The sequence below is a fragment of the Bacillus rossius genome, chromosome 13 (assembly GCF_032445375.1).
Source record: "Bacillus rossius redtenbacheri isolate Brsri chromosome 13, Brsri_v3, whole genome shotgun sequence".
NCBI classification, from domain to species: domain Eukaryota; kingdom Metazoa; phylum Arthropoda; class Insecta; order Phasmatodea; family Bacillidae; genus Bacillus; species Bacillus rossius.
Window position 1 is genome coordinate 28,486,801 of NC_086340.1, and position 16,857 is coordinate 28,503,657.

Here is a 16,857-nt window from a genome sequence, read left to right on the forward strand (position 1 = left end):
ATGCAAAAGCCGTTGTCAAGAGAAAATGTGATTGGAAAATGTAAAAAAAAAAATATTAATTTAAATTTTGAAAATATTTGTTAAATTTCATACGACTTCCCCTAGGATATTCTATACATTTAACGATTCTAAGCTTTTATGTCTTCGCGCTGCGTGAACGAGAGACGGATAGACAAACTCTCTATTTTAATATTCTACATTTTATACGAAGTTTGATTTTGACACACAAAAATCGATTAGCAACGAATATTAACATTATTAATCATAACCATGAAATATTCCAATTAGAATGCTCGTCCTTTTTGAAAGTCGTGCTTTGCATTGCATTTACCGTGCACATTTCATTAAAACATTTTCAAAACAAAATGTTGCAGTGCTTATATTTTCCCGCGTGTCGGAAAAAAAATAGATTTTATAAAAATTTTCATCGTTCAGCGTGAAGCGAGCTTGACACGACGATATACGACGGGACTAATTTTTACTCGCATTTGGCAGCACATCTCTCAGTTACCTTTCACCGCGTTTTAATAGGCTGACACGACGTTTGAATTGTTGCGCCGTTAACACAGTTACAGGCGCCGCCTTCAACGCTAGTATGTTTTACTCATCAGAGTTTTTTTATTTCCCATGTTGGCAGCTCAATGTTTACACGCTTTTCTGACAGTTTTATTTGACAGGAGATATTTCTGGGTGAAAAAAAAAACCGCTTTTCGTCACAGGACAGCATGGTGGGGAGTAGATGCGTAAAGCCTCGTTTGTAAACGTGTGTTGTTTAGCGGGAATTTTCTCTTTAAATTTTTTTTAAATATGTCACATAAACTTACACTTTTAATATTTAACTTATAATAAGGCATTTATTATCATTAAAACTATTTTTTGGAACATTAGGCTACACAGTTTTTCAGCTGCTGACATTTTCTTTTAATTGATTTTTTAAATTTATATATATATAATATTCTTTACCTAAGCGTTTATCATGACCAAACAATGTCTTGAAAAATTATCGGGTGGTGAACACAGTACAAAATTGCTTTGTATTTCATAAAGCAAACTGGTCTTCCTTCGTGCCAGTTGTTGTAATATTTCCGATCCAATCACAATCTGACTGAATATTAGCAAAAAAATATGCATTACTCTGATAAAGGAACAGTGATAAGGTTCTGGACATGCCTAGCCAATTAAAATCAACTATACTTAAAAATATATGATATAGTGTATTTGGATATTTTTAAGAAATTATGCTGACAATATTTATGGCATATTTGTTTCATTAAGATTTTGTTAGTTATATATTTAAACATGTTCTGCAGTAATACTTTTAATCTTCAGTGTTAGATAAAGTTAATTTTTTACTTTTTTTGGAATACAATAAGTTTCTGAGTTTCACCGTATCTATATAAATAAATCTGCGTAGAATTTGTCACACGCTGTACAGTGGTAACGCAGCAATGAGAGATATTTTAAAAATTTGGCATATTACTTAAAAATTAAAATAAGTAACATTAAAAATTTGTGTTATTCAAATGTGCTCTTCACTACACACTGTACAGTTATGATAATGCAAGAAGAAATTATTATTCAGTGGAGAGAAAAAAAACTTTTAAAATTAGTCTAAGCGGATATAAACAAAATTAATTTAAAGTAAGTTTTTTTTGCTAGTTAAACCATTTTATTGAAAAATAACAATATGTAAGATATCCTCTGTTTTAAGTTACCAAATGCTTTTAACAACAGCAAATTATTGGACCTTTTCAATCAATAATGCAATTCAAATAAACGAAAAAATACTTCACTGTTCTATGTTACTATATTTTCGTAGAAGTTACCCTGGGTTACAACTTCCGAGGTAAACATACACGTTGAAGAAGGGCGTAATTGCCGCAGACTCAAAAACGTGATTGAATTTTGTTTCATATAACAAGATAATTATACTAATTTGACTTTCAGAACCGAGTTGCGTCACAAAAATACTGTTTTCCAACGTTTCGCTCTGAAATAAGCTTCACAAAAACCATTCTTGTAAATGAAAATTATAGAAGGAAGAGAACCTTGTGTCTGAAATTTTTTGAAGATACTGGATTACCAATAACTAGGTGGCAGGCATTTTTCGCGAATAAATCCGAACGCCTATTAAACTCCAACAAAGTATACCCTAACCAGCGGTTTATTCCTTGTTATTGGCGGCCGTCTGCGAGACAAATCATCGCCTAATTTGAACGAGCCACTCCTTGCTGAATTACTTAGATTGGTGCAGTAACAATCGACATGTACCTGGAAGAAACTCACCCAATCACGAAACACAGACGATGCTAGAGTGTTTTAACTTTCATCTAGTCTTGGAATCTTTTCGCGAAATATGCATTTTAACGACAGTGACATTGTGCTAATGGATAGTATAATTACAGTACTAGTCATTTACTAAACAATTATTTTTCTAATATCGAGTGACGTCATAGGGAGAACAATTTTTTAGTTGCCAGTCACTATTTACATCATTATACTATGCTATAAAAAGCAAAAAAATTGAAAATTAAAAACGTTGAAAATTGATATGACCTATAGCTAGAGACAGGAATAATTCGCAGGTTCAGTGACCTCCAGGATAGACTCCACGGTCCTGTATACACTAACGCAAATATCACACGCTCATTGGCTACTCACACGCGAGAACGTATCAACTGGGTAACTTGTGACTTGTCAATCTACTGTTCGAGGGAAACTGATTGGCACAGAGACTCCCAAACTAATCGCAGGAGCAGCACAAAGTCATATAGGTTTGTATTACAGCCTATCGCGAAATGAATTAATTTTTTCGGTCTCCGGACTATTTTTTTTAACTAAGATGGCGTCTTTTGGCTCCCATCTCTCCCCCTTGAGTACGTAACCGTGGCGCCTAACTGCCACGATCAATGGGCAGGGTATTTATAGCTCTAATTGGCCTTCTGCTTCCGCCAACCAGGGAACAATAGCAAATCCCGTAATGAAGTCGACGTGCGCCGTTGGTCCTGTGAATACTGAGTGAGATAACACCGCTCCCTGCTGCTAACCTTCTTTTCCTTTTTTTTGTTCCTTCTATCCACTCTGTTTCCTTCTTCCCTTGGTTCCTTCCTTGGTTCCCCAAGCGTTTGATTCCCTTCCTTTGGAAGCAATCCAACTGCCGCCCTGCCCTAGCTTCCGTGCGGCACGGAGATTGATGTAGAGAGAATACAATTAACCTTACACTGTTAAAATACACGGGCTTTTCAACAAGGCTTCCTTCTTAGTTCCTGATACTTTATCTTCGCAGTGCTTTATCTTCGTATTGTATTTTTCGCGTAAAGATTTCGAGGTAGGCTAAAAGTTAAAAACACTGAAGCAGTGAGTGTGTTTCGTGATTGGGTGAGTTTCTTTAAGGAATGTGTCTACTGTCCGCACACCAATCACAGTAATCCAGCGCGGTAGCTTCTCTTGCAGTCGGCCCGCCAAACACAAGGGAGAAACCGCTGGTGCGTGAATACCGCATTGCAGTCTAGCGATCGTTCAGACCTTTTCGCGAAAAATACCTGCCCCTAACTATAAGCAAGATTTCGAATTCTAAACTGCGTTTAAGAAAGAACATTTTTGTTGTAGACTAAACCAGGTTTTAATAAAATATTTTATTTTAACAGTGTGCCATAATTAGTTTGTGATGATATTCAGTCATTATAAATACACATATATAATTTCTAACTAGGGGTTTTTCGTAAAATTAAGGTTATAAATTTTAACACTCTAGCATAGAATGCCTAACCGAGCAAAAATGTAATGTGAATTTTGATTCTTGGCGTTCAGTAATACATAAAGCCAAAAACGTTATAAGAATTACCTGCTATAGTAGACCAATTTAGATTAGCTTTGACAAAAAAAGTGTAATTTACTTAAAAAATTAATTTTAGTATTTCTTATACAACCTTAAAATTTTTAATACCTTCCTCCGAAAAAAATATAAAATATATGTATATAATTATTTTCTACATTTGACTTAATTACAAATGTTTGAATAAGGAGAATTCACCATCTTTCAAAACAAAACAAAATCTTATAATTTTATTGATAATGTGTAATTAACATAGTCTTAACATTTTATAGGCGTTTTTGCGTAAAGATTGAATGTAAAATACGTTTCGATTTATAGATTTCAAAAAAATAAATTGAAAAAGTTACTAAACTATTTTCTAGACTTTCATATTTAAAAGGTTTTATATAATCACAAAATACTAATAATTTAACGGAAATATTTGCTAATTTATTCTGCGGTAGGTTAGAATACAAATTTATTTACCTACGTGATGCTCCAGTGATTGGACTACAATTTATCTGAAGGACTCTGAGGCAATGAAAAACTTTCAACAAAAGAAATAAGGTAGGGCACACACACACAAACACACACACTTATCTCAGTTAACGGGACACACGAGTCAGTAGCAAATGAGAAGGTAGCATATACTGTAGTTTATAGAGGATTGTGGAGTGTATCCTAGAACTCAATGATGCAGAATTTTTTTTATTCCTTATGGATAGTGAGTTAATTATTTAAGAATAAAATATTTATTCCTATTTTGTAAATAATTTTACCGAGTTTGGAAACGCATGTTTTATTTTAAAAATGCCTGAAAATATAATTAATTAATTAAATAATTCCAATCAAACGAACTTCAATACTATAAAATATTTTTGTTGAAATGAAAAATCAAACCCAGAAGATAATTGAGCTTTAATTCCGCAATGTTTTAGCTGTTTTTTTTTTGTTTAAACCAACAGTGATATTTTTAATACGCTTCTGGATAATAAACCGCACAAATATGGTGGCCTTCACACACAGATTTCGATTTCAGGAGCTGGTAGTAATACAATTAGCAAGCCTTTGAAACGACACGATTAGAGTGTTTTTGTGGTCGATTTAGTGCCCATAGGGTGGTTTATTTACGCGGTGTATTGGGGCTTAGTACGCCAGCCGCCGTAATAATTTGTGCTCCCCTTCTGTCCCCTGTGTTGATTGGTCCATGAATAGTAGGGACTATCGTAAAAATCTTCAATTGCTTTGGAAATGACAGCAATGCTGCATTGTCGGGATTAAATTTGAATGCACGAATGAATTAGGTCTTTAACGTCTCGTCCACGTTGGGGAGTTCATTAATGACGATGAGTAGGCACCCGTATATTTCACGTTTAATTTGGCGTTAATATAAAATTCACAGTCCTATGTACACTCTGACTTTACACGCTTCCCTATAGGCTGATTTCTAGGGGCATGCATAGAGACCTGCAAAATTTGCGGATTCATTCGGTGATAGGCTAGAATTCAAACACATATACCTCTTAGATAATTTTGAGATTGGCTTACTGTTCATCTGGACGAATCTCAACCAGTTATAAACCCTCAACCAAAGAAGGATCGAATCACAGACCAACCAGCTGAGACAACATACAAGTCGGCAGCCAATGAACTTGCGTTATTGGCCCAAGTGTACAGGGGTATGTGCAGTCTATCCTGAAGACCATCGAAACCGCGAATTTTGCAGGTCTCTAGGCATGAATGATTCCGAGACTAACTGAAAGTCAAAACACTGTAGCATCGTCTGTGTTTCGTGGTTTCGTGATTGGGTGAGTTTCTTTCAGTTACATGTCAATTGTTACAACACCAATCACAGCGATTCAGTGCGGAAGCAAACGCGTCCTGAGTGGTTCGGTAAAATAAGGCAACGACTTCCCTCGCAGAAGGCCACCAATTACAAGGAAGAAACCGCTGCTGCAGGTATACCTTGGTACAGTATAATAGCGGCTCAGAGTGAGTTATTCGCGAAAAATGCCAGCCCCTACTGATTTCTTACCGTGGTTACTACTTTCTGTTGAATAGGTCTCTTTATTGATAGCAAGGGACTGGAAAATATTCGCGTTTTCAATTACATATAGGATAGACTCCACAGATCTATACGTACGTGGGTAAATATCACCTGCTCATCGGCTGCTAACTCATGACACCTGTTAACCCGGATGCTTGTGATTCGATACTTAGTTTTTTGAGGGTTTTTCGTAGTCTCATAGTCCTTCGGGTAAATTTTGGCCCAATCAAAAAAGGAGCATGAATGTCAAAGAGTTTGAATTCTAGCCTATCGCGAAATGAATCCTGTCTCAACTTATACTGGATGGTTTTCTTGCCTACAGCTGAAGAGGGGAGAGGTGGAGAAAGTGTGAACTTACCATCAAAGCAACGCAGATTTTGCAGTCTAACTGGTGACCAAAATAATCCGTGAAATTTCCGGATCTCTAATGATGAAGAATGATGAGGTGAAACTGGAGCGTTAGAAGAACGGCTGATTGATAGAGACCGGAAAAATTCGCGGTTTCATTTTGCGATAGGCTATACTCCAAATGCGTTTAACATTTTGCTGCTTCAAAATTTTACCATCATTTACCTGAAGGACTCTTGGGCCAATGAATAACCGTCGACGAAAGACGTTTCAAATCACAAGCCTTCTAGTTGATAGTTCTCACGCGTCAGTAGCAAATGAGCAGGTGTGATTTTTCCGACTACGTATAGGATCGGGGAGTCTATCCTGAAGGTCATTGAAACAGCGAATTTTTCCAGTCCCTACTGATTGAAGACTAATTAAAAAAATAACACCAGCTCACGGCAACGTCCGACACGTTCTCCAGTTGCGGAATAATATAAATATATGGGGTTAGACCTGTCAAGAATCTAACCCGTATCATATTAATGGGAGGCGAGGGATGGCACTACTCATTCTTAGAGAACAGGAAAAATTCGGGTTTTCATTTCGCGATAGGTTAGAATCCAAACTCGTTCACATTCATTCTGCTTTAGTGATTTGGCCAAAATTCACCAAAAGGACTTTGAGCCAGTGAAAAACTCCTGGGCAAAAAAAGAATCAAATCAAAACAGTTCCTGTTAACAGGTGTCATGTTTTAGTAGCCAAGGAGTATGTGTTATTTATCCAAGTACGTATAGGACCATGGAATCATCGAAAACGTGAATTTTTCCAGTTCCTACTCACTTGCAGTTAATTATACCCAAAGTTTACGCTAAAAAGTGATTGTAATTAAAAATATCTGATGTTTTAACTATAAATTATAATTATTGGGCAAAAGGTTTAAATTATTCTTTCACGTCAGTATACGAAATCGGTGTTTGGAGGATAAAAAGTAAAAAATTACCGTGTAATTTAATTCACAGGTAGATGATGAGTCTGAGCTAGTAAGGATACCTTCTACCAGAAGAACTGTTTTGAATCTATGTGATTTAAGACTGATTGCGACACGTACCCGCTAATTTCTCCGGTCTCTATCTATGACCAGTGTGACTTGAACTGTCTTTTTTTTTTAAATAACCATGTTAGAGAGTCTTTTAGCAGTCGTCAGAGTTGTGTAAGTATCCAACCTTGGTTACGAAAAAATTTTGAACACAAAATATAATGTAGGATATCTTTAAAATCATTCCGAACGTGATATATATACGTCATCTAAATTTCTTGACGTAGTTTCCGCACACGTCGCTAGAATTCGTTGTCGGAGCAGCATTCTGTTTGCAGAGCGAAAAAAAAAAAACCTTGAAATAATACCGAATCCCGGATTTGGATCTGATTTTCAACAAGAAGTTCATCGAACAGTTAAAAATATATAGTTTGTGTTCGGGTTTGTGGACTCTGGTCCCGAGGTTCCCACGAGATTGCTCCTGCATGTGTACATGTGCGCGTGTGTGTGTGTGTTCCCGCCAGCCGGTCGGCATCTACGCCAAGAAGTACGAGTGGGCGGGCCGCCGGGAGCTGGGCGACTGCGGGCTGTGGGTGCGCGCCGCCACGCTCGACTTCGACGACGGCGAGTGGGAGTGCCAGGTGACGGCGTCCGAGTTCACGACCCAGGACGCGCTCACCTCCAGCCCGGCGCGGCTCGTCGTGCGCGGTGAGTGGACGACCCCTCTCCTACCCCTCCCTTACCCCTCTCCAACCCCTCCCTTATCCCTCCCGTACCCCTCCCGTACCCCTCCCTTACCCCTCTCCTACCACTCCCTTACCCCTTCCTTACCCCTCTCCTACCCCTTTCCTACCCCTCTCCTACCCCTCCCTTACCCCTCCATTACCCCTCTCCTACCCCTCCCTTTCCCCTCTCGTACCCCTCTCGTACCCCTCCCTTACCACTCTCCTACCCCTCCCTTATCCCTCCAGTACCCCTCCCTTACCCCTCTCCTACCACTCCCTTACCCCTTCCTTACCCCTCTCCTACCCCTCTCCTACCCCTCCCCTTCCCCTCCCCTACCCCTCTCCTACCCCCCTACCCCTCTCGTCCCCCTCTCCTACCCCTCCCTTACCCCTCCCTTACCCCTCCCTTACCACTCCTCCAACCAACAACCACAAGAACCCCTGACCCGAACAATCCACCCACACACGAGATGTGATCGAAAAACATGGTGAATGAATCTTCACAGCAGCAACTGACTGCCCACGCTACACCTGCAGGAGTGTCTTTAAAAGAACGTCCCAGTTTCAATGGTATATTATAAACAGTTTAATTTAGACTAATATAAAACTAATCATAAATTAAATTGAAAGTTAACCAAAATAAATTTCCTTTAAAACAAGTTTAATATGTGCTTCGTTAGTTATTCGGCATGCATCCAACCTTAAGCTACATTCACCCCCACACTATGGTCAACGTGTCCGGAGTAATGGAAGCAATCGCCTCTTCAATTCTGTGTCTCATCTCCGGGTCCGCCTGAACGTAAAGCTTTAAAGTAAGAAAAAAAATTCATCGCATGGCGTTATGTCAGGTGAACGTGGAGACCAGATGAAAAGAATGATCTCTGTCGTCTCGAATTGCCTATGCCATAGGCGAATGTGTTTTTTTTTCTACATGGGAGATCTGAATTAAACTTTAAAATAAACGCACGTAAAATTGAAATTACGGATTCTTCTTATCAAATTGTGGAGAACAAAACTCTTTACGTTCAGGGCCGCCATTTTGTGTAGGCGGTGCTGTAAACGATAAACAAACACAGCAGTATTCGCGCATGCACTTATCTAAATCTGCCTGAATTAAACTTTAATTGTGCCTTTGAACCAACACTCTACAACGCTAACATTTGATACTGTTAAAATTTATGACTGGGACAGTCTTTTATGGACATGCTGTATTTGAAGTAATAAGCCCGATAGCCTGATCGATCCAGATAGTCAGTGTAAGGTTTGAACCAGTTGTAACTTGTCCTTTGGCTCCCAGAGCCGGAAGAGTGAGGTCTTGTTTTCTGTGTCTTTTCTTGGAAAGTGTTAACATGTGTCTTGTTATAAACATTGAATTTTCAAAATCTTGAAAACTCCAGGAAATTTAGTATCTAAGAAGGTAAACTCTCACAAAGACAGAAAAGTTTTTTTTGTACAAAATGTTTCTAACTCGTAAAAGTGTTTACCGATGCCTTTTCTCCGTCTCATGTGGTGGTATATATATATATATTTTTATAAATATATGTTTTGTCCTGACTGTAGCCAGAGTCAAATGAATACTTCATTGGTTTTTTTTTGTTTGAAAGTGCTGAGCACTTCTGGCTGTGTACCCTTACTTTTATTTTAATACTTCACGAACCTGCGACTTCACGTGAAGTGAAAAATGTCAAATTTAAAAATATAAAATTCGAAACATTACATTATCAGAAAAAAAAAACATTCATTATACAGCATGCGAACGGATAGTAGTAGAAAGCTGCGATTTTCACTGTTACATTTTTCTCATTGCAATTTTCTCTTTCACTGTAAGTGATTGTATAGAGGTCCATTGTTTCTGTACGTTCTTAACACGTTTTGTTACCACGATAAATTTTGGTGCCGTTCTGTGAAATGTTGCTATATCAAGAATATCCTTGCAGATCGTTGCTAACAACTGCGCTGGTTATAATGCTTGCAGCACACATGTTAAGGTTAAAACATTTTGTACCATTTCCACTCAACACTATCCCAGAACGAACGAGTGGACCTCTTAATACGTCATCTGAAATTCAAATGAGCTCGAGTGAGTTTCAAAAACACGCTGTATCTATCTTTTCCCGGTTGGAGCGTGTTGTCACTCGCAGAGACACAGAAAATAAACCTAATGACATATGTTGGAGTGCCTTGATGTCCATTGAAAATGTTAATTTGGTTCTGGAATATTTTAAACTTGTTGACAAGTTGAATCCTGCTCTACACAAATAAAGGTCATCTAAAACAAGTGAGTAGTATAACATAGCCGGTCCGGAAACAGGCCTCAGGCGGTGGATTGAGATTGTCGGTCCGCCATCTTGGATTTGTGACGTCACGGCGGCAAAAATTCCTCAAAATTCCTCAAAAATGACTCAAAATGACTCAAAAATTCCCGTTTTAAGAAAAAATTTCCCTTTTTCGAGGGAAAAATTCCCGTTTCGAGGGAAAATTTCCCGATTTAGTCCTTAAAAATCCCAACGGCTAGAAATGTCCTGATAGAGGCTTAAGCATCCTTAACTCAAGCCTCAGTTAAGCCTCTATCAGGATGTGACCTTGACCTTTGACCTTGACCCCTACGGTCATCTTGGATCCACCATCTTGGATGACGTCATTTCGTTTTCTCGAACATTCCGGCATTGTGTTATCGGCCATTTTGAATTATGACGTCACCGTTGCAATTTCCGTTACGGCCGCCATCTTTAAATTTATTATCCGATTTTAATGAAAAAAATTAAAAAATTATAAAAAAAATTAAATAATAAAAAATTTAATAAAATATTTAAAAAACAAACATTTACGACACGGAGCTCGGAGTCCGCGGTTCAAACCCGACGAGCGCAAAAAAAATAAAAATGGTGACCGATCCTTCCCCCGCGGTGGCTGCAGGCATACTGACTCCCTCCACTTTTTTTTCAAAGCATATATATATATCGTCAGGTAGTATGACGTCATGGCCGCCATCTTGTCCTCGTCTGCTGGAAGCCATCATCAGTGTATCGTCGGCGAGAGTGCGCTGACGCCATGTTGGTTTAATTCTTATCCGCTAGAGTCCAGTAATCATTTATTATTGCTGTGACACTCGACATCTTGTCATTTGGCCGCCATCTTGAAAATCCATAATTATTTAGCTAGAAATTCGGGAAAAATTCCAAAATTCATTAAATAAATTTGATATCTATATACTGCTCGATTAGGTCGACTAAGGTCCTTGGTACGATCTAGGACGATGCAAAAAAATTAAATATAACATCAATTTAACACAATAGTAACAGGTTCGAGGAATTAAACACCACAATTTCTTTTACAAACATAATATTTATTACATAATTTCTATTCTACTACAGGATCACTTACGAAAGCCAGCAATCTTATAATCATTTAGTTCCGCAGCGGTGTGAAATGACTAATTCTTAGCTCCAATCGGTTTATACTAGACAGAGTCCAGCCAGAATCTTTACAGACATAGTCCACCTCTTCTTGACAGAGTTTCTGGATACCGTTTTTAACAGTTTGCTTCACATCGTTAGAACTGTAAATTACTGCAGCCGATGTCTTGAATGCACACTTCTTCACTTTGTCATCGAACGGATATGGCTTTCCATATATACAGTCCAACCACAAGTTATATTTCAAAGGTCCGTTTGTTGCTACATCATCAGTAAGCTGATTGATTATCTTCTGTCTGATATCGTCAAGAAAATTACAAATGTCCTTCGACTCACCGAACGTATTTAGATAATAGTAGTCTTTCAATGTTCCACGAAATGCAGACTGCGTCAAGTAGAAGCCATTATCGTTCACTTGTAATGCGCCGAACACAGTCTTAGGTTTATTTTCCTGTTCAGACGTCATACCAATCGGTTGCTGCACATCGGTTTTCTTGCTTGTACGCTCACGAGCCTTCAACCTAAACCGAGGAGTCGAAATTTCTGCAGGTAGTTCAGCAGTAGGCACACGGACTTCACCTTTACAGTTTTTCGCATGTCGTCGCAAATTATCAATTCTAGTAAACCATTCATGACACTCATCACATCGAAACTTCATGCGAGATGGATTCTTCATGCATTTGCTCCGCTCATGTCTTCGTGCATCATGAGCAAATGCGAACGACGTATCACAGTAGCTGCAAGGATACCGTGGTGATGAAGACGAACCTTTCAGACCCGATCCAGATACTGACGTTGCCGCAGTTGCACCATCTCCAGGCATACTCTTATGAACATCAATGCATCGTTGTTGCGCCGAAACCTTTACTTTCTGCCGAACAGCAGGACCTTTGCATGCCTTCATGTGCGTTTTCATATTATTTTTTCTAGCAAACTGCTTATGACATTTCTCACAAACAAACATTTTACGATATAGGTTCTTGGCACATTCTCTATTCTCATGTCGTCGAGCATTGCTGTTGTTTGAGAAAATCTTGTCGCAGTAACAGCACCGATGTTCGTTAGTTGTTGTCGATTCGGCATCCATTAAAGTCTCTATTGATGGCGAACCAGCGTTCGCCGAGTTTCCCTGTGCAGCCAGCACTAGAGGCATTAAAGTCTCTTCAGCTGGCATTACCACGTCTGTTGAATTCTCCTCCAGTGTTGACATCGACGTTGCCAACGGGATCTGCTCCACCATCGTCGACGCTGACGTCAAGGTTCCCGCAGTCGATGGTACAACCTCCATCGAGTTCGTCGTTAAAGTCGATAAAGATCCCATCTAGTTCGCAAGAACAGGTAATTACGTGATTAATGCACCAGAAGAAACAAACTAGGTGATCCTTACACCGACGACGTCAGTAACAAACTAAGCATCCTGTTGTCTAGAGCTCGCTTATATACATGCACCGTATGGAATAATACGCTAGTCAAATCAAGAACCATTTTCAATAATACTAGAGTCAAAACAACATTAAAAATAGAAGGACTATCAACGAAAAGGCAGCACATTTGGAAGCACCGACAACAAAAAGGCAGCACATTTGGAAGCACCGACAACGAAAAGGCAGCACATTTGGAAGCACCGACAACGAAAAGTCAGCACATTTGGAAGCACCGACAACGAAAAGGCAGCACATTTGGAAGCACCGACAACGAAAAGGCAGCACATTTGGAAGCACCGACAACGAAAAGACAGCACATTTGGAAATACCGACAACGAAAAGGCAGCACATTTGGAAGCACCGACAACGAAAAGGCAGCACATTTGGAAGCACCGACAACGAAAAGGCAGCACATTTGGAAGCACCGCCAACGAAAAGGCAGCACATTTTGGATGCACCATCGAATAAGGAAGCACCGACAACGAAAAGGCAGCACATTTGGAAGCACCGACAACGTAAAGGCAGCACATTTGGAAGCACCGACAACGTAAAGACAGCACATTTGGAAGCACCGACAACGTAAAGGCAGCACATTTGGAAGCACAGACAACGAAAAGGCAGCACATTTGGAAGCACCGACAACGAAAAGGCAGCACATTTGGAAGCACCGACAACGAAAAGGCAGCACATTTGGAAGCACCGACAACGAAAAGGCAGCACATTTGGAAGCACCGACAACGAAAAGACAGCACATTTGGAAGCACCGACAACGAAAAGGCAGCACATTTGGAAGCACCGACAACGAAAAGGCAGCACATTTGGAAGCACCGACAACGAAAAGGCAGCACATTTGGAAGCACCGCCAACGAAAAGGCAGCACATTTAGGATGCACCATCGAATAAGGAAGCACCGACAACGAAAAGGCAGCACATTTGGAAGCACCGACAACGTAAAGGCAGCACATTTGGAAGCACCGACAACGTAAAGACAGCACATTTGGAAGCACCGACAACGTAAAGGCAGCACATTTGGAAGCACCGACAACGAAAAGGCAGCACATTTGGAAGCACCGACAACGAAAAGGCAGCACATTTGGAAGCACCGACAACGAAAAGGCAGCACATCTGGAAGCACCGACAACGTAAAGGCAACACATTTGGAAGCACCGCCAACGAAAAGGCAGCACATTTTGGATGCATCATCGAATAAGGAAGCACATTTGGAAGCACCGCCAACGAAAAGGCAGCACATTTTGGATGCACCATCGAATAAGGAAGCACCGACAACGAAAAGGCAGCACATTTGGAAGCACCGACAACGAAAAGGCAGCACATTTGGAAGCACCGACAACATAAAGGCAGCACATTTGGAAGCACCGACAACGTAAAGGCAGCACATTTGGAAGCACCGACAACGTAAAGGCAGCACATTTGGAAGCACCGACAACGAAAGGCAGCACATTTGGAAGCACCGCCAACGAAAAGCCAGCACATTTTGGATGCATCATCGAATAAGGAAGCACATTTGGAAGCTCCATCAACTAAAAAAGGCAAAAAGGAAGCACAAGTTACAAGATCTAAGTCTTAGTAAGAAATCATAATACAAGAAATAAAAACATTACATTCTTATAATTTAAATTATTTATTTTATTGCTTTACATTATACAAATGCAAGTAAAACAAGTCATTATTGTATGTAGCCAGCATTCCTCAGTTCCTTGAGTATGAAGGATATTTCTTTGATGCACGAATAGTTTCCTGCACAAAGCGAACCATGTAGAAGTCTTAGCCGGTCAACCAATATGTTTGGATCTTTCCATGATGTGTAATCATTCTCTTCTACCACCATCTTCCTTGCACCTTTATAATAAATATTATGATCTCTGGTGTCTTCCGTTTTACCACCAACCTCAGGGTAACTTTCATGTTTGAGACGGTGATCATCACAAGCTTGATCAGATTTATTTAATATATCACGTCGTTTCCATCGTTTCGGTCTCAGGACACCGCCACATTCTTCGATCTTGGCAGCTTTAGGTGCTTCATCATAGTCTATGTCTTTGTCAACAGCCTCAGAGTCACTGTAACAATCACCGTAGAAGGAATCGTCTTCACCCAATTTACCGTAATAATTCGATGTTGATGATGTTGAGGTGTCTTCATCGTCTTCATGCTTCCTTTTTAGGAGTCCATAATTTTTACAAAGTAGGAAAGATCTACTTGAATTCGGCTGGAATATATTCTCACTTTTCACGTTAAGGATTCTTCCATTGTCTTCATTCTTCCGTAAATCATCAACCTTCTTCAATTTAAGTTCTTTGTCGAGATCAGAAGATCCAAGAAAATTATTGTTGTAATGCAGATCACTCTTCCTTAGGCTAGTAGATTCATCGTTGTCCTCTAGCTTGTACGCAGGCTTGGCACTACAAGTTCTGCCATGTCTTTTTAGGCTCTCTCTCCGTGTAAACGACTTGCTACATCGAACACAACTTATCATATTGCGCAGTGGATTTTTAACACAGTCATTCTTCTCGTGTTGTCTTTTATTCTTTCTCAAGATAAACTCTTTACTGCAAAACTTACACCTATGTTCTTTCGATACAGCGTCAGATCCCAAATCGGAATTCATATTAGTTACTGAGACTAATGCCAGATACCAATTGAGTGTTTTAAATTAGATTCAATACTTAAATAGAAATTTTTTCATATTTCATCAGCGAGAATTAATATATCTCATGCATAAATACTTTAAGCATGTAGTTCTGCTTTTAAACAACAGATGTCGCCACATGTTGCTTGCAGGTAAATAATATTTAGTTCTTTTATGCGGGATGCGGGATGCTCACTAACGATCGCAAAAGAAGGATGGCTTCGCTAGACTCCAAGGAAAAAGAAGTTCGTCTTGCATGTTGGTGCTCCACAGATGTCTCATGGCGTAATATTAATTTGACTGAGTAATGATATTTGTTAATTCCACCTGATAAAAATATTGCAAGTTTTGTTTTAGTAGCAAAAATTATCGAATTAAATGTAACTACAAATAAAATGACATGTCTCATTAGACCAAAAAAAATCCATGCAGAGAGCGGTTTCTCAGAATAGTCAGAAACACTTGAAGAAACCACAGGAATGATTGCAAGAACACGGGAAAAACCATCAAAATATTGTCAAGAATAATCAGGAGCACACTGAGAAAACCACCATAATATTAACAATTATAATCAGAAGCACACGGAGAAAACCATCATAATATTGACCAGATTAATCGGAAGCACACAGAGAAAACCACCACATGTTTTCTTTGATATCATAAAATTACAAGAAAAAATATTTAAATATAAAAATAAATTAATAAAAATAAAAAATAAAAAAAAAGCATAAATTTCTGGCTTGTACAAGAGCTCTATCTTTGCTCAACAATGATAAGTTTACAAGCTAGCAGAAACTGTTTATGCATTTTTTTTAATTTTTTTATTTTTTTATTAATTTTTTTTATATTTAAATATTTTTTCTTGTAATTATATGATATCAAAGAAAACATGTGGTGGTTTTCTCTGTGTGCTTCCGATTAATCTGGTCAATATTATGATGGTTTTCTCCGTGTGCTTCCGATTATAATTGTTAATATTATGGTGGTTTTCTCAATGTGCTCCTGATTATTCTTGACAATATTTTGATGGTTTTTCCCGTGTTCTTGCAATCATTCCTGTGGTTTCTTCAAGTGTTTCTGACTATTCTGAGAAACCGCTCTCTGCATGGATTTTTTTTGGTCTAATGAGACATGTCATTTTATTTGGAATTACATTTAATTCGATAATTTCTGCTACTAAAACAAAACTTGCAATATTTTTATCAGGTGGAATTAACAAATATCATTACTCAGTCAAATTAATATTACGCCATGAGACATCTGTGGAGCACCAACAGGCAAGACGAACTTCCTTTTCCTTGGAGTCTAGCGAAGCCATCCTTCTTTTGCGATCGTTAGTGAGCATCCCGCATCTTGCATAAAAGAACTAAATATTATTTACCTGCAAGCAACATGTGGCGACATCTGTTGTT

The 16,857-nt window shown here is 38.9% G+C and overlaps 1 protein-coding gene across 1 annotated transcript in view; it reads left to right on the top strand.

Moving 5' to 3' along the window:
* Positions 1-16,857, top strand: part of LOC134538611 (cell adhesion molecule 3-like) — a 208,721-nt gene that overhangs the window by 4,131 nt on the left and 187,733 nt on the right. The window contains exon 2 of the mRNA XM_063380041.1: positions 7,755-7,938. Coding sequence (XP_063236111.1) covers positions 7,755-7,938 — 184 coding nt within the window. The remainder of the gene's footprint in view (positions 1-7,754; positions 7,939-16,857) is intronic.